This window comes from Mus caroli, unplaced genomic scaffold (genome assembly GCF_978045245.1).
Source record: "Mus caroli unplaced genomic scaffold, Mus_caroli_1 scaffold_7, whole genome shotgun sequence".
In the NCBI taxonomy this organism is placed as follows: Eukaryota; Metazoa; Chordata; class Mammalia; order Rodentia; family Muridae; genus Mus; species Mus caroli.
This window is the reverse complement of record NW_028227262.1, coordinates 55,827,720-55,854,244: the sequence shown is the minus strand read 5'-3', so window position 1 is coordinate 55,854,244 and position 26,525 is coordinate 55,827,720. Positions and strand designations below refer to the sequence as shown.

Genomic DNA, 26,525 nt, shown 5'->3' with positions numbered 1-26,525 from the left:
GAGGGCCATGTTGCCTCCTGAGATTTAAATAAAAACCTCAGAAACAAGGAATCCTTTTACACGTCTCTTTTTCTTTAAGCCGTCTTGGGAAATTATGCTCATTTCCTTTGTCCAATAGCTCATAAGAAACATGACCCCATTCAAACCCTGCAATAGTGTGTTGATTCTTCTGAGAATCAAGGGCATGTCTGGGAAAATGTAATATTTAAGCAATATGAATCTCAGATGTGCATATGAACAGATTCTTTGTTGGGTGTGGCTCTGCATACCTGTAATCCCAATCCTTTGGAAGTTGAGAAAGGAGGATTTGAAGTTTGAAGCCAGCTTGGGCTACATGGGAGCATGTTTTATAAAATAAAATAAAATGAAATAAAATGAAATGTGTGTGTGTGTGTGTGTGTGCGCGCGCGCGCACGTGCATGTGCACATGTGACAGAGAGAGAGACAGAGACAGAGAGAGACAGAGAGAGAGAGACAGAGAGAGAGTCAGACAGACACAGAGAGACACAGAGGGTCAAAGACAGAGGCAGATTTTCTGCCAGCCTTTCCTGTGACTACAGCCTAGGGATTCCAGTTCCTAAGGGCAATTACTAAAGTTAAGTTAGTGTTGGCTTTGCAAGCATTTTGGCTTTGATGCCATCACAAGGAAAGTACTAATGCTTCTCTGACACCAAACACCCTGGGCTCTAAGAACTCACACAGTGCGAGGAGACGTCACGGAAGCCCCACTTGACCTTGGGCACATCCCTGTCTATCTCTCTGTTCTCCCACTTACAGACCAAGGGGAAACAGTGTCTGTTTACAGCTCCTTTGAGGGATAATGGGCGTTTATGAATGCAACATGCTAACTCCTGCCTGGTGCACAGGAAGGAGTAAATAAATCCTGTCATTATTCTTGTTTGCTATTTTTAAACCAGTCATAAAAGTATAATATGAGTTTTAGATTTTAAAAGGAACCATTTAAGGTAGAGTGACTAAGTGCACTTAAAAATAATGTTCTGGCTTGGGATAAGGATTTTAACGATGTTTGTCCTCACGGGCAGGGCAGATGAGCAGAGCACACCTCATTTCAGTCCTGACATCACTGTGTCTTGTTGTGGAAGGAGTTAGAGGGGTGTGACCAGAGGAACTGAGGGCGGCCTTCCATCTCCCAAAAGAGCAGGAAAAAGCAAAACAAAACTCCTGCATCCATTTCAAGGGTGTTTGAGAATTAAATAAGAAAGTACTTAGAAAAAATATTTCTTATAAATGGGAAGTTTAAGACATCATCTTGGGTACTTATTTCATGCCTAAATAAGTTGAAAAGGACAAAAGTAACCACAGAGAAATTTTAAAACTGAGTTCAAGTCTTAAAAATCTAGTATTGTAAACATTTAGGATGCATTGTTATAGGGAAAAAACACATTTTACAACCAAATTTTGGTGATATTTGCTCATACATGTGTTGAAGGCATTAGAAGTAAGTTTCATTTTACAGTGTGAGGAAATGCTCATGGTGTTACTAAAGAATGGGAGCTATTTTAGAGAAACACACACACACACACACAACCTCGTTACTTAGTGGCTACTCACCAAAGTGTTTCTGCCAGCTGGAGTTGAGTGGAGCCAATCCAAATGTTAATGTTAACAGTTGGGAGGTTAATTACTGCTGTGCACTTTCACAAGCTTATCAAAGTTTAACCCGGTGCTCTCAAGGCACACAGTGACCTTGTGACTTCATGGTCTTGGTGGGCTGAGGCATCACATGGCAAGGACCAAGGGGAGGCCCCACTCCTTTCTGTTCCACTAGAACTTGGCAGAGGGAAGGAAGGCTGGCAGCCATCGTTACTGTCCCCCACTTAGACACCAGGGTCAGGTCTCAGTTTCTGTTCCTGCTCTAGCTTACCGGCTGCCCTTCCTTGAACAATTTCTTGCCTCAGTTTCCTCATTAGTAAAATAAAGATAATAATAGTAAACCTATAAAAGGGGAATTGTGAATATTAAAGGAGATGGTATATGAAATTCATATAGAGCAGGGCCCTGGAAAGCATTAAATACCTCCACTTAACACTGTAACATAGTAGGTGCTATTATACTGATAGAGAAGGGACCTCTCTTTTTCGTTAATTAATTTATTTATTCATTTTACATCCCGACAGCAGCCTCCCCCTTCTCGAGGTGAGAAAAGCAACAAATGCACCGTCCTGAGTCACTGCAACAAACACCACCATGTCTTAACTGACCTGGGAGCTGAGGACATGGCACAGAGCTGACTAGCCTCTGCCATCTTAGTTCTAGTTGGAGCTAGGATCCCCACTATTGGGGTCATGTTTAGAGATACATAATGAAGCCTTCAGACAGAGACTAAAAAACACCAGAGATAAAGTTCTATTGGGTCAGAGGAATAAGAAGCTACAAACAACAGAGCAAGGCGGCAAGGGAAAAGGGGGAAGAAAACAACAAAACCTCAACCCCCATGGAGATTCCACTAAAGTGCTGTGCTTCTAGAATGAAGGTGCAGAAAGAGTTAATCGAGGGGCAGGATGTTACAGGGGCATAAAGCTCCAGTCTGCATGAGTGGGAACCAACATGGTTTAATCATTCTTCAAGGGCCCTCAGTGTGCTGACTTCAAAAATAATAATGGGTCCTGAGATACTCTCAGGATTATGTTCCCAGTCATTGTAACTAACTATAAGCTGTGTTAAAACAAAACAAAACAAAACAAAACAAAACAAAAACAACAAAAAAAGGAAAAAAAAACCAAAAAACCAGGAATGAGAACCAAAGCACCATGTTCCCCCACTGTCAAGCGACACATGCATGGTCCAGGCAACCTATGGGTGCAAAACACAAGGGCACGAGAGACTTTGGGGTGGAGTTTGTGGCAGAAGACCTATTTCGGCTGTCTGAACCTTTATGAAAGATGTTTCTGTGAGAGTAGTTTATGGACATTCATGCCATAAGATATTTCCAAAAACAAGTTAATTAGGTTAAACCTGGCATATGATATTCACATCTGGAATTTTCTCCACACATATAAGCAGTTCAAAGGCTCAGAGACATCTTTCATGCAAGAAAGCAATTTAATCTCTCTCTCTCCTCTCTCCCTCTCTCCCTCTCTCTCTCTTTCTTCCTGTGTCACTCCCATGGGGGGGCATGCACATGTGCATGTATGTGTGTGTCTGCACATGCGTTCTCTTAACTGTCTCTTCTCTCTGCTGTGTGCTCTTCTTTGCCGTGCAGAAATGTTTAAATTTCATGTGATTCCATTTGTCAGTTCTTGGGGTTATTTTCTGAACTATTGAACCTTCCTCAAAAAGTTCTTGCCTCTGCCTGTACTGGCAAGTATCTTCCCTATGTTTTCTAAGTAGATGTTCTGGAAATATCCTTTTGAATTATTTCAAGCATCCTTCAGTTTTCTACCTATGAACTGAAATTAATAGTCCCTATCATAAGTGGTCTCTGTGAGGAATAATAGAATTCATCTCTGTAAAGTGCCTAGGACAGTAACTCACACAGACAAAACCCACACAGAGCAGCCAGGAGCATCCTGGGGGAAGGGGAGAGAGGGGGGGAGGGAGGGAGGGAGGGAGAGAGAGAGAGAGAGAGAGAGAGAGAGAGAGAGAGAGAGAGAGAGAGAGAGAGAGAGAGAGAGAAAACTAGGTGTGATTATAAGACATGAAACTGGACCACAAGAGGGCTGCGTGGTGGTTTAAATGAACAATGTCTTTCATTCTCCACAAGCTGGGGTATTTGAATGCTTGGTCCCAGATGGTGGGGTGCATGCATCTCACCATGTATTCACACACATACCTATAACTAAATAGTTTAAAATTAAATCCATCTTAATAATATAGTCTACTTAACACACCACATCCCGAGCATAGCCAGAGTATTACCATTGTAACCTGCAGCCTTAGCCATGCCCAAGGTTAGTTGGGGATCCAAGAAAACAGAGACTTCTAGGCAGTTTGCAAAGTAAACACAGGGGGCAGTGGGATACGGGCGTTCAGATGTGGGCTCAGCATTCAAAGGCACCATGTTTGAAAGTCATCCTCTCCTCATCTGCTCTGTGCGATCTTGCACCCACACCACTTTCCCCTTACCTATGAAATGGAAACACCAGGCACTCTGTTGAGGGACGCTGGCCAGTCTCGGTGACTGCCGATGGACTGGATGTTGAAACAGGATCTGTACCTGACAAGTGCTCTAGAGGAATCCTGCCGCCACTTTCCATAGAAGAGGGCTGCCTCGGGGCTGCAGGAACCAGGCAGCTCCTGAGCTTGGTGCCTCCTGATACTTCAGTGTAGTTCGTGGGTGGCCTCGGATGCCTGTGGGGGAACCAGGTTTCCTTCCCAGAACTGAGATTAAAGAGCTTGTTGCACTGGAGCGCTTTAAAAACTCGGACTACTTCCCAGAGAGCATTCCTTGTGAATACGATTGGTACAGTAGGAGCCTCCCAAGGATGCCTTTGTATTACAGTGCTTGCAACAGAAACTCCGTCCCATTCCAAGGTGCCTGATCCACTGGGCATGGAAGCGAGTGGTTTGGAAGTAGCTTTCTGTATTTTGATGACAATCAGAACTGTATAGTCCTAGACCGCTTTCCCCAGTGTCTTGGCCTGGTGTAAAGAGTTCTGTTTTTTTCTCTTTTCTTTTTTTACTTTGTGTGTGTGTGTGTGTGTGTGTGTGATGTGTGTGTGTGTGTGTGATGTGTGTGTATTATGTGTGTTTGTGTGCATTCACTTGTGCATACAGCTGCACATATACATGTTTGTGTATGTGTTGAGAGCAGAGGGCAGCATCCCTCTTCTTGAATACTATCTTTAAGAGGTCATCTTCAATCTTGTTTCTCACTGAATTTGGATCCCACCAAATTGTCCCCATCTCCCAATTCTGGGGTTACAGATACAGGCTACTGAGTCTGGCTTTTTAGGGTGAGTGCTGCGGATTGGAGCTCATGTAGGCACACTTGTGTGGTGAGCACTGACCGACCAAGCCATCCCCCCAACACCCAGACCCTATGTTGTTATTCTTGAGTTATATTTCATATATATTCAGCTCTTGCTTGGACAATTTAATCTCTTAAATGAACTAAACGGTGGAAAAAGTTCCTCTGTGGGTTTGAAGCAGCTTTTTGAATAAGCTCACAAGTTTATTTTTAATTATCCTCACACTTACATTCAAACTTCAGTTGGCCCATGACTTTAAACATTCCCTTTCTGGGCACTACCCAGAGGCAGCTTTCCCTTGTGCTGCATCCCAGAAAGGGCACAGCCCTGAAAATGAGGCCTATCTTGAGCATCTAAAGCTGACATCATCTTGCCTATGGTATCCTGACCTTGACCCTCTCAGTACAGAAATGAGAAGTGGAACTCACATCTTTGTATTATATAAAAGTGGACAGAGGTAAATGAAGTCCTTAGCTTTAAAGTCAGTAAAATCCAAGGGTCTTTCTTGGCTACAGTCAATCAGAGACTGTGTTATGAGTTAAACGTAGTTTGACACCATGTGTCAGAGACTTGTCTAGTTTGACTGTAAGGTGGTCGGATCTTCAAAGTTCTTAGGCCACTCAACAGGAATTCCGATTTATTTATTTATTTATTTATTTATTTATTTATTTATTTATTTATTTATTTATTTTGGGTAAGACCTAAGCCAGTTCTCACAAGAGTGATTTTAAGCCCTGAATTACCCTACAGCTTCTGATCTAGTGATCTGATCTCTGTCTCCCACTTTCTCTTCTGTCGTGATGACAGTTTCTGTTGGTCCCTCACCACAGGCCTAACTAGTGGCTTCCCAAATTATAACCTATTTCCTGTACATGCTATCCACACGCAGCCATTTTTTTTATAGTCATGAAAACTAGACTCACAGAGAAAATGTGGAGGAAACCAACCATCAGCAGAGTAGGATGGAATAATTGCAAAGAAGAGACCAACATGAAAGAGATGATGTTTAGCTAATGTCAAATTATACTGAAGAAGATACAGTGATGTTTTATTTTGTTTTTGTTTTTGACCTTTTAACACATGTGATAATTTTTTTAAAAAAAATTACATCCATTTGTGTCTAATATGACATCAGATGTGAGGATGCGTTTGAATGAGAGAAAGTAGTACACATGGGAAGAATCTGCAGAACCCAGAGCAGGAGCTTTCAAGAGTGATGGGGTTATATGTTTGTTTTTCCTCCTCCCCAAACAGCCTAGTGCTTGGGTGGGGCTCACTTCCACTGCCAAGTCCTCTGCACAGGTCTGTCTCTTTGCTTCCCTGGCTCCTTTGATCTTCCCATGTGCACACCTGTTCAAAGGTACAGAACAGCATCCTTGGGTGTGCAGCTGATGTCACCCACATTCCTAGCACACAGCGCAGTGGATGAACACTGAAACCGTGCTGCTGGATGCCAACCCGAAATAAAGTCACCAGCACACCCATTCCATAGTGGAAACTGCTTTCCACTAACAAACCCTAAATACGCCTCTCCAGTTCCATTCCTTGCCACCTGTTCCTGACAAGCCCCTGCCTTTGGCTGCCATGGAGGTTCATGAGAAGGTGGACACTGAAGCAAGTGTATTGAACGCTGCCAGAGAAAGGGAGAAGCTGTCTGTGAAGCATGTGTCTGCAAACGACGGGACAAGCCTCAGCCCAGGAGACAACATTCACAGAGGCTGTGTCTGATAAGGGTCCCATATCCAGAATGTAGAACGAGCTCTTAACCTTTAATGGTGAGGGGGGAAAAAAGCATTCCTGTTTTTTAAAAAATGGACAAAATAGTTATTTCACCAAAGATACACAAATGTCAAACAACCCCAAGCACAGATGCTCAGTATCAGTAGTCATGAGGAAATGCAAATTAAAACTACAGAAAGACTGTTCCAGCCTATTAGATTAGCCAAAAAATAAAAGTAAAAATACACAAAATGGCAAGTCCTTGTTAAGGACCCAGAAAACAAACTTTCACACCCTACTGCAAAATGCCACAGAGCTTAGTAAATTGGTAGTTTCTTACAAATTATATACACATTGATCATATATAAGCCAGCCTCTCTAAGGCATTCATACAACTGAAATGAAATGAAAACCATATTCATACAGAGATCTGTATCCAAGTATTTAGAATGGCTTTATTTACAACAGACAAAAAAAAAACCAAACACAGTGTTCACCAATTGTATAATGGAGAAACGTTACATCCATTAAATGGAATGGTGTTCCATAGTAAAAAGAATGACTGTCTGGGTAGATGGCCAGTAAAGGCAGCAGTGTGGCTGAATCTCAGATGCAATGCACTTGCTGATCCTGTTTCTAGAGAATTAATGGGAAAAGAGAGCCTAATATTATGGTATCATAATAGTTGCCCAGACTCACATAACTGTATGCTGAGAAGATGACTCTTCCAGCAGGTAAGTTTTACCTTAAAATGAAACAGAAGCACTGACACTGGGAACACCAGAGGAAAATAAAAAGATCTTTAAGAGTCAGAACAGAAAGACATGCTAAGCCTATGTTGAAATCAGGTTGAACCTTCTCCAGACACAAGCTGTATTTTTCACCGTTCTCTTTTGATATCACAGAGAATAGGTAATGAAAAAGGAAGACACACCCCAACTCAGCTTTCACTTGGGTCTGTTCTCTCCTGAAATCCACCAGCCCCACTACGCACCCGACTCAGCATCTCCCTTACCTCCCTCTCTGTGGTACTTACTATTTATTAAGGATTTGCATTCAAGCAGAGCACTCACACAGACATCTGGCTCAAACATCATAAAAAGAGACAAGGGAAAATTTGCCTGGAAATGATTCACCCAGAATGACTACAATATCAACTCAGCAATGGTCTGATTATCTTAAAGAACCAAAACTTGGATGATACAAAGTTATGGAATTTAAATCTCCTCGGTAGGATAAATAGTCTTTCATTAGCCACTTGTCTAATCACCTCATATAAAGAAACCCAAGAGACACTCCAAGGTCTTCCTTTGGAAATAGCGCATCCTGGATAAGGGCTGAGGGAAGGATCCTCATGTTAACTCCCAGGAGCTCCTGCTCCCACCAGCAGAAGCCCTCTGACAATTCTCGGGTCCTTTTATAGAAAGATACGCATCCGCACCGACTCCCAGTGGCTTCTGGGAGCACGAACACGTTAGAAAGCAGCTGTATTACCAGGCCCTTAGCAGCAGAAAGTGATTTCTGAAGTACAGCAGGAACTCCCAAGATCCTGATGGACAGGAGACAGGAAATACCTGACCCTGGTGGCAGTAAGAGAATTGCACCTCCCAGCTCTCTCTGGGTTCAGAAACTCAAAATGCTCTAAGTAAGGCATAGAAGAGGAGAGTCCTTCTCACATCTGCAAGAAAAGACACCTCCTCCGGTCCAAGCCTATCTTGCCACTTTATATTTCCATCTTCAAACTAGTTCTGGGAAATCCCAGGTGAGGGGCCACCTGAGCAGCATAGAAGACAGTGGGAAGAAGTGCTGTGAATGCGGACTGTTTCTATCAGGAGGAAAACTCCAAGAAACAGCAAAATAAGCAAAGCATACACACACACACACACACACACACACACACACACACACACACACCACATTCTAAAACAAAGCAAAGCAAAACAAAACAACAATAACAACAACCACAAAAAGCCCAGCCCAATGCTAGGGAGATGGCTCTGTAGGTAAAAGTCTTACCATGCAAATGTGAAGATATAGTTCAGACCCCCAATACCCACGTAGATGCCGGATGGGCATGAAGGCATCTCTGTAATTCCAGCATTTGGGAGGTAGAGATCCCCAGGGCAAGCTTTAAAGTTAAATTAGATGAACAGAGTTGGTGAGCTCCAGCTAAGCAATCCTGCCTTTATAAATTAAGTGGAGAGTGATTGAGGAAGACACCTGACACAAACCTCTGGGTTGTCTACACAAGAGCACACACGCACACAGGCAGCCACATAGGTGAACACATACACATATATACATGCAAAACACACACACACACACACACACACACACACACACACCACCACCACCACCACCAACAACAACAACAACAACAATAACAAAAATGCCCAACCACACTGCCTTTTGTGCTTCACCAAATCGCTCCAAAACTATCAGAGGCTCTGTGTGATACCTGCTCTATGGTTGAGGGCTAGTTCTCTCTTCAAATTATTGTAGCAGCAAATTGACCAGGATGAAGCACAGAGTAGAACAAGTAGACAAAAAATAAACAGACAAACACACTTGGCCAGGCTGAGCAAATCTAAAACAACATGGCAGTTTTAACATCAGCACCAATAACAACACAAGTGCTTTTGAAGATGCAACCACCCCACACAGTGCACAGACTTTGTGGAGATCCCAGTCTAACCAGACAGAAAGGAATTGGGAAACAAGGAGGAACGGCTTAATGCAGGTGCTATTCATGTGCTTTGGGGGAATCAGTGCTGATTCTGCTTACCACAGGAAATGTATTTCAGCTACTTAAAATATTTCCTTTAGTTGTCCAGACAGAAAATTAGAGATGGAAAGTCATGAGTCTTCAGTTCACTTTAAAAAAATCCCAGGAAAAAGCAAACCAACAGGAAGTAGGTGGGAAATCCTTGGTCACTATTAAATATAGATGGTGTGTTCATTTTGCTATCACCTCTATTTTATGTACACTTGAATATGTTCATAATATAATGTGCTGGTCTTTTAAAACAAACAAATAAACAAACAACAAGAAGATGGTGTCAGATGTGTTGGGACACACCTATAATCTTAGCACTTTGGAAGCTAAGAGTGAAGCATCAAGCTGGAGTCCAGCCTAGGTGAGATAGTGATACCGTGAGAACAAACAAAAGAAGGCAGCATTCATTCCTACATCCTAAGTAAGTCCTCACTCTCAATCATTCCTTCCTACATCCTAAGTCCTCCCTCATTCATCAATCATTTATTCCTACATTCAAAGTCCCCACACTGGGACTTATGCTGAGTTCTACACAATGATCCGAGGGTGCCTCTGCATTGGAAGTTACCTGTTCTTATTTCACAAGGGGAGAGACAAGAGGGGCTGCAGGAAATGTGTACTAAAGGAGAGTAGGGTTAGCTTCAGCTCAAGAAACTGATTAGCCCACCATGGACCACCATTGACCAGGCACTGGCCAGCTGCCTTGGGGTTTCTCATGGAAAGTCCCCTGAGGGATTCTTGAACATCACTTTTCACTGCCCTGGGGATGCTAGTGTCATCAGTAGATTGATGCTAAATTATTACAGGGATCCCAGAAGTTAATCTGTAACAAGCACAAGCAGACACTCCAACAAGGGGCATGGTAGAGTTGCAAAGCCGCTGGGTGTCATTACAGTCTCGGTGAGAAGTAGGAGCATGGAACTCCTCATAATCAAACCAGACTCCAGGCAGGCCAGTTGACACTCTGTCCAGGAACTGTAATTCCTATGAATGCCATTGAATCCACAAAGGAGCAGGCCCAGAAAAGTCTCCTAACTTTCCTAAAAGTCTCCTAAAGCTTGGGGGGAAATGCTATACTTATGAGTTATTGTGACCTTGGATCTCTTTTCTTTATGAACTCCTGTGTTTCAGTTTTCTCACTAACAAACGGAAGGTGTTTGAATTATTAAAATACATAATCCAGAGGAGTAGCTCCCTAGGTCCCACCCCCACCTGGGGGTTGGTCCTCAGTTAATGGTTGGTAGAGCTGAGGGAGAAACATTTACTTCAATGGAGGACCCACTGATAAGATGTTCATTCTCCTGTAAGCCACCATTCACTTACCCTCTGTAAGCAACACTAATAAAACTCACTGGGTCACTACAAAACGGAGTTGGGGGCATGCAGGCAGAGGCTGGGAAATGGAAAGGGATCAGTGGAAGAGGGAGGGGCAACAGAGGGTAAGGGGGACATGGGGATCGTTGTATTACACACTATACCAATTCCTACTATATATAATTAACATATAGCAATCAAAAATAAATGACAAGGAAAACCTCGTATAATCTATATAAAGTCTTAGAACCATAGAGGATGCATGCTCAGCACAAGACATAGGAAATTTGCTTGAAAATTGGACATTAGATGCAAACCAAAAAAAAAAAAAAAACCAAAAAACAATGCTCTGACAATTTAAATCAGAAAGGATTTGCCACTCGGGTATGATGGCACCCATCTGCAATCTCAGCCATGCCAGACTGAGGAAGGAGGACCAGAAACTCAAGGTGAAGCTAGACTATGTAGGAACAACGTATCTCACTAAAGTGGGGACAAAAAAGAATTTTCAGGAAGGCAGCTTTTATGTGTGTTTTCAGTGAAGTCTGGCCCTTTGTACAGAACAAACTAAATTTGTTTGTTTAGGGTGGAGTCGTGCGCCCACTTCCTACCATCAGTGTGACACTGGTAAGCTGCTCAACTCCTCTGAGCTGTGTTTTTACCGTAGCTGTTGAATAAGGATGATATGACTTCCTATGATGGTGATGAGTGTATTGATATGATAATATGCGGCAGAACAATCTCTATACACAACGAGAACCCCATATGATGGCCTGCACTGCGTTGATCCCCAGTCTTTATGTTTTATATAAGCTTTTTGTTTTGGACAATGTACCCTGAAGTTCATGTGGCCAGTAGACTATAGGTTGGACATGCTTGCTAAATTCTGTGAAAAGTACTATAGAGTAATAGCAAAAGAATAAACAAAACAAAAAAAGTGTAAACTTAAAAAGCAAAGGTTGTCTATGTTCTTTGAAAGAAGAAATAATCACTTCCCATACATTTGTGTGTCTGCTAAAGATTTGTTTTACTTATACATACCATTATAATTATGTTATTATAAAATTATGTTAATTATAAATATACAGTTATTGGTAAACTACTATTAATATGGTCCATTGTCCTGTGCTCCAGGATATAGCACAAAAATAAATCATAAGCACAGATAAACTTTGTCCTTCTTAAAAGCTGGGACTTTTTTTGTGCATCTAGGTCATCACCTGCTTCTTTGCCCATGTACTTCCCAGGAGGTTAAATCTATATCCTCATTTGTAATGGTTGCGCAGGAATCCTTCTTGCGTTAGCACAGTATTGTATTCATCTGTTTTCCTCCTGGGGGTACTTGTTTCTAGTTCTTTCCTACAATAAGCAGCATTGAAACAGTTCAGAAATGCTGTCACCCTACTCTCCAACTGCTTCTTTAGGTGTGGCACTGATGAGCCATGAAGCACCTAACACTAAATGTTCTAAAGGTGGTGGGGGAGGCTAGCCTTGGTGCAATGGAGGCTAAAGGAGAAACTTTAGTAACAGAAAAGTGTATCTTGTAGGTTCAGTGAAATAGCCTCTCGATGTCACTCATCTACCCTCTCACCTACTGGCAAGTCTGATTGATTAGCTCATTGATGAGAGCTAATCCTCCTGTGAAAGGTTCAGGGTCAGACAGAAACAGAACTTGGGAATGGAGAATTGGCAAAATGTTAGCTGAGTTCTGTTCCTAAACCCACGATAGGAAGTCTGCTCCTTGTGCCAGCTTGTAATTCCAGCACTGGGAAGACAGAGATGCAGGATTCTGGAGGCTTCTTGTCAGCTAGTCTAGCCAAGTGAACAAACTCCAGGTTTACTGAGAGATCCCATGTCATAAGGAGAGCAGTGGAAGAAAGCACCTGATGCCAAACTCTAACCTTTCTCATACACTTGCACACAACTGCACACACCCCAAACATACACATAAACAGACAAAGAGAGAGGCAGAGAAATAGGACTTGTGTTTTTACCTAGAAGCAAGCAATGGAAAAAGCAATAGCCCTTCTGAGGGCTCCTCCAGCCTGCCACTGGGCTCCCTGAAAAGCAGGTGGATGGAGAGATCGGTGAGCCTGTCTCTGCTCTCTCAAAGACATGGCACCGGAAGATGACACCCTACTCTCCATTGTGAATCTCAGTGAATTCACAAACAGAATGAAAAGACAAAACATGTCGATACATAATGGCGGAGTCAGAAAGGGCAGACACTAGGCCAAGAGCTTTCCATCAACAAGATACTACACTGGATGAAGAGGCAATAAGAGACAGGACGTGCTCTCAGTCTCACCACTGGTGGGTATAACAGCTTTGGGCAAGTTCCATAACCCATTACCAATGTTCTTACAGAAAAACTACCCGTGATTACATCGGAGCTTGGTGTTTCCAGCTCCCCTTCTCTGACCACAATGTTACCTTCCCTATTTTCATGACCTTTCTTTTCCTCTTTTTTCTTTCTCATCTTCCTTCCTGTGGATATGTACTCTCTGCTAAACCCTGTCTTGGGCCCTTCATTATTTCATGCTCAGTCTGAACACAACTCAGCAAATTCATGTTATTTCTTTTTTTATTTGGTGTTCTATAATATGATTCAGGTCATATGAAATAGATGGTTTCTAGTTTTCTCATCAGGACCTGGAAGAGTTATTCAATAAGTACTTGATGGCTCAATAAATAAATGCATACAAGGCTATACCTTCCCTTGTAAGTCCATGGTCCCAGCACATTAGACTCCTTCACACATCTTTAATACACTATCTCAGACTCTGTTCTGAGAATGAAACCAACATCAAGAATCATAAATGAGCAAGGCTTACATCCTATCTGTGTGCAGCAGGACAAGAGGCAGAGAAGCCTGCCTTGCTGAGAATCCCATAATCCCACAGCTAAAGAGTGATGCCTGGCTCTGTCTATGGCTTCCAAAGGCCACTCCCAGACTTGGGCAAGAAAAAGTTCCATCAGGTATTGAATGTGCAGCGTTATCACTCCTTAAAATTTGCACCTAAGTTTACACCCCACACTCTGATTTCCTCTTCCATATACAACTAGAGTATTGAACTAGACTTCCCTACTGAAGATTCCAGTTCAAATAGTCTACTGCCCTACCAGAAAAGACCAGAAGGAATTGGCATGAGAAAATGAAGTACTGAAGGTACAAACTACATGTGTCAGAGAGTGACACATGCCTTCTATTCAGCTCTAGCAGTAACACTCAGATTTACCCGAATATCCCAGTTGCCTGGACATTAGTAAAACTGTCAATATGACTCCATCCCATTTGCCTGAAAGACATGGATTGGTTTCTCTGTTTTAAGGGAATCTGCATTCGTATTCCCCAGAGGGGAGGTGACCAATCCCTGCTCAGGACTGGAAGGAGAAATCACTGTAGTTGAGTGGACAGACATTACTAGGCATCTCCTTTCTTCCCTTCCAAGAGCTATTGCTTCCCACCAGCATACTATGTTCACTTTCTAGGCGAAGGCTACCTGTTGTCGAAGACCCACCTGTCAGTGTCGCTAAGGGTGCTGGTGAATTGTGCCACATTTCAAAGTTTGCTTTTTCAACTGTCCTGATGCTCCTGCATCTAAATTCAAAGAGATACAGAAGCAACTGGGACAGAAAAGCCTAAACAGCAAAGTCCAACAGCAAACCTTTGGCAGAGCCAATCAAAACTGCCAGGATCTCTAGGGATGTTGACATATACCCTTAATCACTGTGCTCTGCAGGTAGAGAGATAGGTGGATCTCTGTGAGTTCAAGGCCAGCCTGATCTACATAAGTGAATTCCAAGTTATCCAGGGCTATGCAGAAGCCCCTGTCTTAAAACAAAGAATCCCAAAGTACCAGCCTTCTGACTTATCACATAGGGTGAAGGAAGTGTTCAGCAGATCAGTCACTGGCAAATTAATACCAGAAAGTAAACCAACACTTGGTCTTGGTGATTTGGAAGGCTGCATCTTCTGACACCAATAACTCAACAACTAGAGCCTAAGTGAGCTTTTCTGGACCGATGAGCCATTTTCTATTGATCATCTTTAATTTCCTACAGCTAAGTTTTTTCTTTCTTCTCTCTCTTTTTAAACAAGACCTGAAAATGTGTCCTTTAGCCCAGAAGAAATCAAAAGTCTATTAACTTGTGTCATGTAATCCATTAAAACAAAACCGAACAAAAACTTGCCAATCTTCTTGAATGATACTGTTAAGACTTTCTCTCCTCTGCTTCACTGTCCCACAAGCACGTCTGCAGAGTTAAAATGGGTGTGAGAGGAGGCAAATCCTTGCAGGGCTGGACTCTGGACTGTCAGGGAGGTCTTGGGCAGGCTGCTTCCTCCATGTGAGCATCAGTTTCCTTCCCAGATAGGAGGCAGAAGAGAGTGTGTCTTGCCTTGCTGAGGCTATAGTAGAAGTGGAGGTGAAGAGTGTAGGCTCTGTGCTTTGGACAGTGACTATCCAGAAAAGGGCAAGGATGTCCTAGCTACCTTTTAAAAAGCTATTCTGCAGCCATGTTAGGGAAAAGAACATTAGTACATGGACCACTGTTCAGGGCATTAAACGAAAGTATCATGTCCATGTCTTTTTAACACATTAATTAGACAGAAGGAGAAAAATCATGTATTTTCCTTTTATCTTATGTGTAAAATAGGTTTATAACATATATAAACACATGTAAAACATGTTAATAACATAGATTAAACATGTATAAACATGTTTATAGCATATATAAGCATATATAACATATGTTTAAATATGTGCTTGCTAATACAGATTTGAGAAATCTAAATAAGGCTGGCTTACCATAGTCAAAAAATAAAAATAATGCATGTCTTAACTATTAAACTAGCTGGCAGCTGGCAGGCTTGTCACAACTCAAGTGTCTGAGACCATCAACTTTTGGCTTTTCTTTTTGCCTCTTTTGTTTTTAGACAACATCTCAGTATGTAGACCAGGTGGTCCTGGAAGTCACAAAGTAACCCAGGCTAGCCTTGAACTCATGATCCTCCAGGTGTGTGCCATATGGCTTCTTCTGTCCTTTAGAGAGACTAAGTAAAGTGATTTCAGTTATACCCCACCTTCCTGTCATGGTAAGACCGCAACATGGATGCAATGAGCCCAGAGACCTACAATTCTCCCATTGCCACTGACTACTTTCAGATGAGCAGCAGCTAGCATTATCTTCTAGGCTTCACTTTAGAAATAATGCCTGAGTGGGGATGAGGACATGAGGCAACATCACTCCGAGCAATCCTGCTACAGACAGAGAGGAAGCTGACAATTCCTTGGCAGAGCATTTCAAGACTCTCCAAGGTTGTCTTGGTCTTGTATGGAGAAACCAGAAAACTTTGAATAGCTGCTCACTGTGTTGAGGCAGTTCTTATGAAGAAACAAAGAAATGGTCCCATAAGCAAGAAGTCAATGGACTTTTAAAAACCATTGTAAGAAACGCCTTAATACATAAGAACAACCAACGGTAAGGATGCTACTCAGTGGTAAGCTGTAAGCAGGTGAAAAACAGCCAGACCTAGGAGTCGGTAAGAAATGCTGCAACACCGCAGACGCGCACCCATTTCCTCAGGTGCTCAGGAAAATACATTCCTAATGATGGACCTGCAGATCAGCCCCCACATCTGTGACAATCTGCCCAAAATGAAGTTCAGCCCTAGACTTATAGTGTAAGGGTGGGACTGAAACCTACTAAGAAGCTCACAGATCCATTCTGAGATTTCCTAAATATCACAGGGCATTAGTCAAACCGATAAATACACAGCAGGTTTTGTGAGCTCCATTATAAGATAAAAAAACAAATAAAGAAAACCCCCGTGCAGCTTGCATAAGTTATAAAACGTGGCATGAAACCAAAAGTGAAACCAAATGAATAGAAGCGATGAAGAAAACATACATGATTGCTCACTGGAGTCACAGGTTCAGACCCCAGCTTTGTTCTGCGCATCAACAAGTTCAACAGAACTGGCGGCTTTGCCCACAGATGGGCTGGAGTCACTGCTTCCTGAGCTGGAATCCTGGCGGTAAATTCTTAGCTGTGCAATGTTGAATAAGTCACTAAACCTCTCAGTAGTTTCCATCTATACAGAGGGCTATACCTTACCTTACTGGGGGAAGGGCTAAGCCATATTGTACAGGGTGGTGTCCTGCAAACATGGAGAAAGCCGCTGCATCCTTGCAGCGTGACAATAAACCCACGTCAGCACCGCATCTGTATTTAACCAAGAGGCAAATACCTGAGGTGGCACAGGCATGCTTTCCTGTGGAAGGTTCCCTCTGAGGGGTGCTGTGCCTATAAATAATGTGGGGTTTGTTTTGTTCCTCTTCATCCTCTTGCTCATCCACAGACTGCAGTGGTTCAATAAAATAATCCCCATCATGAGACCGGAACGTGCCCATCTGTGAAGAGAGAAGAGAGGCGGATTTACCACGACTCAGCCAACAGAAAGGACAAAAACAACCCCAAGAGTGATTCCAGGGAGGAGCAGGGCAGTTTGTTGGCTCCTCCTCTGCCCAAACTCTTCTGAGGTAGCCTGAGGCAGGTGGCTCCTCTCCACTCTCTGTCATAGTCGGAGCTAATACTCATCCTGACCTCACCTGCTTTTCATAGCTAGGTTTTTCTTGGTGCTTACGTTTCAAATCTCTTAATGCCACAGGTAGCTAAAAGAGATCCCGGGGAGTGTTCAGGCTACCTGGAAAGTTAGACATCAGGGCATAGCTAAGAGACAAGCCAAAACCCTCTCCTTCACCTTCACTAGGTACAGGTAGGTCATAATGACCTAAAGGTAGTGAGGCCTGTAGCCCTGACACGAGGCCCCTTCCTGTTCCCTAAGGCAGAGTGATATCCTGTAAACCAGTGCTGTCACAGGCCACTACTTGTACCCAGCACCACACCTTCTTGAACCGCTTCCTTCCTGGACAGTTGGAGGTGAGGTTCCTAAAGGGCAGCTGTGAGAGTTCAATGGGATATACCAGCCATTCCATCAGCCAAGTTCGAGAACTTTCTCAGGTTCTGAACTGACCATTGGGTTTTGTTGTAACTCACTGGTCTTGGGCCAATTTGCTCTTACCAAGCTCTATGAACGAACACCTTGCAAAAGGCCATTCTCCCGGTCCCCTCTTCGAATATCTACAAGGTTTGCAAATGATTCACAATGCCTCAAACTTGAACCATTTAATACTGTATGAACATTGAAAGTGCCAAGTGTCAGAGAGACACAAAACTGTTGTTTCTTCAGACACTGAAAATAACCAGAAGCCTTCTCTCATTTCCTGGACACGAGAAAAGACCACCCCTGAATACTAGTGTGGGTACGTGCACCAGCATCCCTGAGTCGACTAGAGAGCCAGGTCACTGGCCTGTGCCTCTATCTGCTGAACTGCACCAAAATCTCTGGGGCCAGCTGAAGAACCAGAATTTTAATGCACTTTCCTCCCAGGTGTCTAATACAAGCAAATGCGCACAAAATGCCAAGCTTTCCCAAAGCAAAGAGGATCAAAGCAGCCTGAGAGAAAAGAACTTTTTTTTCTGATGAGATTCCGAGTGACACGCTGTATTTCCAGACTCAGAATTTCCAGGCGTGATGTCTAGAACCTGACGTTTTAACACAACTCTCCTCATGACTCCAGAACATAGACTCAGGCAGAAGTCAGTTTTAGTATAGCTTGTGACACATTGACGGGTCACCAGAGAAGCAGCAGGTTAGCACATTCATGCTCGCCAAGGTACCTCTGTCAGCAGTCAGTATGCAACTCTGGTATCTCATAAGCACAGGGCATGCGAGGCCTATGGGGGACAGTAGAAGGAGCCTGGGAGGCACAGACAGGAAGTGATTTGCTTTTCAGTGGGACAGAGCAGGTTGGGGTTAGTGCTGACTCATGGACCCAGAATCCTGATTTTATTTCAGTGAGGAAAACAAATCCAGTCATTCTCTTAAGGAGTATAGTTCCAACTTGGTCACTTAGCATCTCGAGGCCTGGGAGAGGAAGGCCCAGATATTCTCACAAGCAAGATAGGTAGCTTTGAGGACTGGGCCATTGTATCACAGAGCCTCCAGCAAAAGCTCAATAAATGGTAACAACATGGAGACAAAATCAGTTTTGTTGTTGGTTCAGAAATAATCATTGAGACACCCAACTTGTTTTGTGCTGACTTAGGTGACCATCTTTTTAAAATACAAGTATTACATACGCACATATACTATGTATCCTCTAAACTATAGTATGGGAGAGGGAGAGATAGATTCTTGTGCAAATGTACACACACACACACACACACACACACACGAACACACACAGAGGAAGAGGAGGAAAGGATATATATATATATATATATATATATATATATATATATATATAAACACTGGAAATTAAGAGAGTTTAGAGAAAGTATAAAGCCAACTACTTGAAATACAGAATTTCGGAAGAGAGAACTAAGATGAAATTGGACATAGGCTATGTGTGAGAGGATGTAATGTCAGGCTCTGATTATCAGCTGTGTGTTTGATATTGTTCACTAGGATATAAGGAGGTGTGGAAGCTACGTGAACAAAGGGTGGCAATGAGACTTTGAAGCCTGCTTATTGACCTGATACTGGTGTGGGGCAGGGGTTGAGAAAGAAAACATAAACTGGGAGAGAAGCAGGGAGATGGAGGTCTTTCTCAGACCGTGGTCCTAAAGAAAGGAAGGAGAAAGAGGAGGAGGAGGAGGAGGAGGAGGAGGAGGAGAAGAAGAAGAAGAAGAAGAAGAAGAAGAAGAAGAAGAAGAAGAAGAAGAAGAAGAAGAAGAAACAAACAAAAAACAAAAACCTAAAACAAAACTGAGGCACAGGCATTCCCTCAGCAGAGGAGAGCAGTGTGTGAGATGGGATTCAGAAACACTGCAAATGGGAGCGGTGGGTTGGCGGTGTGGGTGTGGGGCGTACAGAGTCGGATCACTCTGTTGAGGGCAGATTTCCTGGAGGCCTTCCTGGGCAAAGTGAGGCATTATACAGAGAGGCTACAGAAATGATAAAGAGGAGTCTTGGCAGGAAATAATTCCAGGAGACAAAGAAGGCAGGAAGCTCTGAGCTAGATTAGTGGCTAAAGACATAAAAATCTGGTTCGCTTATTTTAAAAATATATGTAGCCCCTTCCTTAGCGACCCCCACCCCAGACATGCTGCAAGTTACATGCCGTGTTAACGGGGATAGTATACTCCAGAGAGTCTTTTTAGGAGCCCCGGTTTTCCGTTCTCAAGAAGACCACGTGCACTGTGTTACCATGTAAAACCACCAATGGAAATTAAGGACCTACGCAGAAAAATATTTATACAACTGCTGGGGCTACTCGGATTCCACCGGTGTGTAGGCGGGGAAAGAGGAGGAGTAAAGACTGTTTACCAACGAAATACACAAGCAGCCCTATCTAAGATCCAGGACTTGGGGGTCCCTAACTTTAAATAGTGGGGTGTGCTGATTGTTTGGGATCTGCCTCAAGACTTCAGCCAAGGTCTACCTAGGCGATACTTCTCAAAGACTGGAGCCATTCTTGTGTCTAGGCCCAGGTTTGAGGCCGCGATGACTCAACGCAGCATCCCCTCCCCTTGCTAAACCGCGGTCTCCGCCTACCCCCAATCAATTTCAAGGAAGCACTTTGGGCGCCAGGATTCCCAGCACTTAGCTGGTGGGCAAAGGGGCTCATCCCCTTCCCCACATCCCACCTTCCCTCCTCCCAGTCTTCGGGAGTGCGGAGCTCCTGCCGGGATCCAAGAGCAGGCTCTTGGAGGTCGAAGAAGGATATAACCTCCAGACCTGGAATTTAAGACGCAAGAACCAGCCAGCAAATGTGGCAGCAGAGCATGCGAGTGAGTACCCAAGACCCCATTTAGAAAGAGGAGGAGGAGGGTGTGTGTGTCAAGGGGAGAGAGTAAATGCGCCAGGGGCACAGACTTTTAATAGCCAATTGTGCGTAAGGCGCGGTGCAGTGAGCTGGGAGAGCAGCCGCGGGAAAGTTTCTGCGTCATACGCGCGTGGTAGAAACGCACGTCGCTTGGGGAAGTGAAGGACCACCCTAGTTGGGTTCAGAATTGTACATGACTCTCAACTGTCGTAGGAGCTGGGGACTGATACCTTATTAGCCCCAATGGAGGGTAATGGAGGGTAATGAAGGGGTCAGGAAGAAGAGGTGGAGGTACCAACTTGGATCTCATACTAAATGCCTACTTGACAGCGTTGGTTGGTATCCGTCCTCCCAACCTTCTTAGAGAAACATGAGCTATACATTTCTATTCCTACATTTTGAAACAGCCACAGGTTCTAGAATAGGGTTCTTCTTAAGGCTACCTCTCCAGGCTCTCTTCCATTACTCTAGCGCCTCCAGTCACCACGCCAGCAGGGTGCAGAGTCGGACTGCAGTGCACCACCCCTCCCCCGCCGCCACCTTCCAACCCTAAACACCGCCTTAGAGACAGGCTCCGCCTTCTCTCTCGGCTCTCAGAGTATTTGGCCCACCCTTCCTTTCCCGGGACAGGATCGGCTTCCCTGTCAATCTGGTTCACTTTCAAAATTCCTTGCACGTGATAAAAGGCTCCGAGAGGAAAGAACGCGGGGACACTGTTGTATAGCCGCGTCCACAACATGAGATATCCCAGCACTCCAGTAGGGGTGTCCAGGGATTGTCAGTTTACAATCCTGACTCAGGACGCGCCAATGAGGAGTTGAGTCCGCCCTGCGCTCAGCTGCACGGCCCCAGAGCGGCCAAGTTTGCTACAAGAAACCACAACCCCAGCAACTTTCTCTGAGTTTGTAAACCGACATGCAACCTACTCTGCAAAGTTGGGCTGCTTACAGCAAACCCAATCCATCTGATCTAAGACAGCTCCAAATGATACACGACCCTCTGGGGGACAGATGTGTACACTCTTCTCGAGTGTAAGAGCACGCACTATGCTGGTGGACCCCCAATTCCCGAGAACTAAGCCAGGGTTGATATTTAACGCCAGAGCATAGACTCGGTAGGTTCAGACTAGGGTGCAATTAAGTCTTAAAAAAGCAGACGAGGAGGCGGGGAGGAGGGAAGGGGCACGCGCCCACTTACCATTCCGGAGCACAGGCTGATGACCGCAGTGTGCTCGGACTTGGTATTGACATGGCCTTTGTAGAAACAGTGCCTAAGTTCCATTTCCTCCTCGGAATACAGCTTGGTCTGGTTCACCCCTGGCTCTCCAAGGAGGGTGACAGTGAACAGTGGAGCGATAAATCCGGTATGGGCGGTGAGATTAAATAGAAACTGCTGGCCGAAGGCTGAGAGGCGGTAGTGCTCCTGGGAAGAGGTAGAGGAAGACGAAGAGGAGGCGAAGGCAGGCCAGGGGTCAGAGGCAGAGTTAATGCTTCGCCGCCTTCTTTTGAAGTGCACGTTCGTGGGAAAGGGTTCCCCGAGGGGGTTCACTCGGATGGGAGACGCGATCTCATATTCGCTCAGACTTTCTAATAATTTCACTGCAGGGAGAAACAGAGGCAAGTGAGCTAATCATTCATTTCCCCCCGAAAGCTTTAATTTAAAAAGAAGATGGGGGGCTTTGTCCTAATTTATTTCGCAGCCACTTCGAGTCAATTCCTTCACGCTCCACCACTGGATAAATATTTGTTGAGCGCCTACTGTAATAGTAACAGCCGAGAACTAGGTGAGGGGCTGAGACTACAGCATTAGAAGACAGACAATGAACAAATCTAAAAACATAAAATAATTACAGATTCTGATAAATATCCTGAATAAAATAAAATGTGCGCTATCTGGTGATCGAAGTTATTAATTAGGACTGGTTTGGGTCAAGGGATAAGGAGGGTAAAAAAAAATCAGGTAAAAAGGACTGGGGGTGGGGGTGGCCCTAAAATTCTTGCAGTGCTTCCTTCCCTAATAGTTGACTAAGGATGACCCAGAGAAGGGAGAGGTTCCAAAAGGAGAGGTAATTCTTTCTAGGAAAAGGAGAGAGGCCTCTACTGCGGGGTGCCCGCCCCAGAGCGTGTTCAAGAAGGTGGCAATGGAGTGTGTGGGGGCGTGGGGGGGACTTCAGGGTTCAGAGCCATGTTACCTTGCCTCGGGTGCAGCCTGTCCTTGCGCACGGCCGCCGCGGAGTCAGGACTCCTCATCTCAACCAGGTCCGGCACCAGGAGCGTTAGCAGTGTGGCCCAGGATACTAACTGCATGGTGCTCCTCACCCCTCCCCCCGCTTCTCCCACCCCCTCCCTCCTGCCGGCTTTGGTGGCTGGCGGCGACGCGAGGCAGCAGCCTTGGAGAGCGCGCGGAACCCCGGCGCCCTGCCGCCAACTTTTTGACTTTAGGAGTCGCTGAGGTCCTGCAGAGAGGGTCCCGTCTGCGCTCCGCTGAGCAACGCTGCCGCCTGCCGTGAGCTGAGGCGCTCGGGCCGCAGGAGGAGGAGAAGGAGGCGGAGGACTAGGGCTCGGCGGCTCGGCCGCATAATGTCCAGCCTGCGGGCAGGAGAAGGCGCGGAACGTGCGCTCCGAGGCGCGCCGGGCGCCCTTTGCTGGCTGAGTTAGCCGAGCCGCTTCTTGAATGGGGGGCCAGGGGGCGGGGGCCCCCGCGGGCGCTCAAATACCCTAGGTGCACGCCTCCAGGAGGAGGAGAGGGGAGGAGAAAACGGGGCAGGCGGCCCGCCTCCTTGCAGATCCTGTCCCCTCCTCGGCCGCGGGTGCCAGGACTCACCGCTTTAGGCCCCTCCAGCTGCCGGAGGCGGAGGCCAGAGGCGCCGGCAGCGCCGGAGCAATCGGTGGCCGTCCGCGTCACCTCCCCGAGGTGGGGTTAGCAGAGATTCCCTGCAAAGGAAGGAGAGCAGAGAAAGTTCTCTCTCTGAGGTGGCGCTCAGCCACCCACTCCGATTCCCCTTTCCTACTTTGGTCTCGGGTTTGGAATCTCTCTCTCGCGCGCGCGCCAGGTCTTGGTGTAGGTCTCTTTGGGCCCCTGTCCCTTTTCTCTGATGGTCTCTTCCTTCTCCGTTTTCTACTGAGCCATCTCCACTTCCCCGTTTCTGCCTGTCCCCTTCATTCTGCCCCCGTCTCTTTCCATCATCCAACTTGGCATTCCTTACAAGAGGGAAAAAAAAAAAGTAGCCTTGAGCCGTCCTGATCGTACACTTGATCACAATGAATCAGATTTGTCACCTGAGCTCCACTCTACTTAATTGCCCCAAGTCAAGAGTTTTAAAGGCAGGGGTCTATCTCAGTCCAGTAGTTCCAGTTGTGTTTCTGATCCGCAGTTCTCTGAAAGTTTCGCAACTGTTTAAACCCGGGTCTTCCTGGGACCTCTGTCCCTGTGGCGAGAGCGTCTACAGGTTTCTGTAGGTCCCTTCCTCTCAAAAGGTTAAGACGCTTACTGTGCCGTAAGAGGGGGTGAGGACTTGGAAGCTCCCAACTCTGCCCGACATTTGAGGGGAAGGGAGCTGGGAAGGACTGTGAGGCCATAGGTTCCGGGGAAGGCACTCGAACCTCCAGGGATTTCCAGTCACTTCCGCTTGCTCTCAGAGTTAGAGAGGATGCAAGCAGGGAAGTGGCTCCAAGCAGATAGTTCAAGTTATCCATCATCTCCCTCGGGTTGAAGATAGACATTTGGAAGTCAGAACTCTAGAAAAGGAGAAAGGAACAGAGGGAGAAGGGGGAGGAAATAAAGAGGGAAGATTGTTAAATCATGGATAGTTAAAAAGCACCTTTCTTCCTTAGCTCTCGGGAGGAGAGGATGCGCTAATTCAAAGGGAAAGGAAAGGGCATTTTCAGTAACTGATATGACTAATAAATTTATAATCGCCCAAGTTTCCTAGAACCGGAGTTCTCTGCTGCTTGGCCAGCCACTCAGAACTGAGAATATCAAAGTGCCAGTAGAGACCAGCCAACAGTGTGCTGGGAGTGCCACCCATCCTGGAAACAATGATGTATACAGTTCTGATGATAGCGGAAAAATGACTTGGCAGGTCTGCCAGTTCCTAAAGATGTTGCTAATCCAATTGGTTAGGCACCACTGCCACGGCGAAGAGGCTGGGCATCCGGTATCCCTGTGCGGATGTACACTGGAGATCTTGGAAATCTCGCTATTGAGGAGGTTGGAGAAATCTAGAACAGTCTAAAGCATACAGGAGACGCTGTCTTAATGCAAAAATAAAATAGCAAACAAAAGAACTAGGGAATTTTAAAAAGGGCCCTTTCAACCTTGAATCTTCCAAATAACTCACAAAAGTGAGTTTCTTCTAGCATGCCACCTTCCTCTTCATTAGGTGCTAAAGATCCCTCTGAATTATTGTGCCTGGAAGTTGCTAGAAGCTGAGCATGGAAATCAGTCCACAAGAACTGACTTCAGTGGAGATGTAACATCACCTTTGCACAGTTACTCACCTGCCTAGCACTTCTGAAAGTACCAGGGAACTCCTCAATCTTAATTCAAACACCTCCTGATCAGGAGATGCTAACTGCACAGGCATTACCACAGGAGAGGCGGAAGAGATAGCTCCTTGGTAAGGAACACGTGCTGCCTTTACAGAGAGAGGTCCTGAGTTTGGTTTCTACTATCCACCTTTGGACGATCACAGCTGTTTGTAACTTGTTTCAGGAGATCCCACACTCTCTTCTAGCCACTCCCCCAAACCCCTGTACACATATGGACATACATACAATTAAAAATATCTTAAGAAATTACTACAGGGAGGGACACATGTTCTCCTGTGTAGCTTCACTCTTTTGCTTTACCTCTAAAACGTGAAGGTCAGATTCTGTTTGCAGCTGATGGGAAAAGAAGGACCAAAGCACCTGCCTGTGACCTCCTGAGCTCCTGAGGTGTTGGGGAGAAGAGGCTTACGGATTTCTCACCGTCATGAAAGTGCTTATCTGTGCATCAATGTTTCAGCCAGCCTCAGGATGTACGCCTATAAAGAAATGTTATAAGAGAGAAACATGTTTCAAATCGTAAGAAAAGCAGATAAATGAGCTTGCTTTTTCAGGTGTTAATCTTAAATAATATTTTTTTTGATAGAATAGAGTTTATTTAGGGCATGGGGAGGGGAGTTAAGAGAATAGTAGAGACAGAAAAAGGCAGAGAGAAGGAGAGAGTAGATAAGGGGAGGCTGGCCATGGCCACGTGGAAAGGGGGAGGGAGGGGATGGGGAGAGAGGGGGCACAAGGGGGAGAAGAGTCAAGAGAGAGGCTGGAGTGTAAGAGTTAAATAATAATTCTTTCATTGCAAATCTGCGGTGTACCAGACTTCATGCTAATACACTACATCTAGCTCAATTGTTCTAATAGCCATACAGGGCAGGTGGTGGTAACTATATAGCAGATTAAAATACCAAGGTGAAATTAAAAAAAAAACAAAGAAGTACTTTTACAAAAATACTTGGCTAGTAAGTGATCTGATTCAAATTGTTTTGGAAGCTTAGTTTAACTTCGTAATGTATGTAAGCTGATGTGGCAGTGTTTGTGCTTCAAATCCTACCTAGTACTGGGGAGGCAGAGGCAGGCAGATCTCTGAATTTGAGAGCATTTTGGTCTATATAGTGAGTTCCAGGGCAGTTAGAGCTATCTGTACAGTGAGACCTTATCTCAAAAAGTCAAACGATAAAACCACGATTTTTATATAACAAGTAAATAATCAGGAATGTAGCTAGGTGTGGAGAAGGTGACCAATACTGTCCAGAAAAATGTTTTCAATATCCTCTTCCTCCCTCTCCTCCCTCCCACCTTCCTCTTGTTTCCCCTCTGCTCTCTTCTCCCCAGTGCTGGAGCTATGCTA

The 26,525-nt window shown here is 44.9% G+C and overlaps 1 protein-coding gene and 1 long non-coding RNA gene across 10 annotated transcripts in view; one reads left to right on the top strand and one right to left on the bottom strand.

Annotated features, from left to right (window-relative positions):
- Adamts9 (ADAM metallopeptidase with thrombospondin type 1 motif 9) overlaps window positions 1–23,297 on the bottom strand; it is a 171,203-nt gene extending 147,906 nt beyond the window's left edge. For all 4 annotated transcript variants that reach the window (XM_085840276.1, XM_085840279.1, XM_085840278.1 and 1 more), the window contains exons 1-3: window positions 22,828–23,297; window positions 21,834–22,234; window positions 16,994–17,156 (exon numbers count right to left, since the gene is read on the bottom strand). In XM_085840276.1, the coding sequence (XP_085696402.1) occupies window positions 16,994–17,156; window positions 21,834–22,234; window positions 22,828–22,942 (679 nt within the window). In that variant the 5' untranslated portion in view covers window positions 22,943–23,297. The remainder of the gene's footprint in view (window positions 1–16,993; window positions 17,157–21,833; window positions 22,235–22,827) is intronic.
- LOC115031311 (uncharacterized) overlaps window positions 20,115–26,525 on the top strand; it is a 395,022-nt gene continuing 388,611 nt past the window's right edge. For all 6 annotated transcript variants that reach the window (XR_015047588.1, XR_003836931.2, XR_015047587.1 and 3 more), the window contains exon 1: window positions 20,115–20,601. This is a non-coding gene — a long non-coding RNA (uncharacterized LOC115031311). The remainder of the gene's footprint in view (window positions 20,602–26,525) is intronic.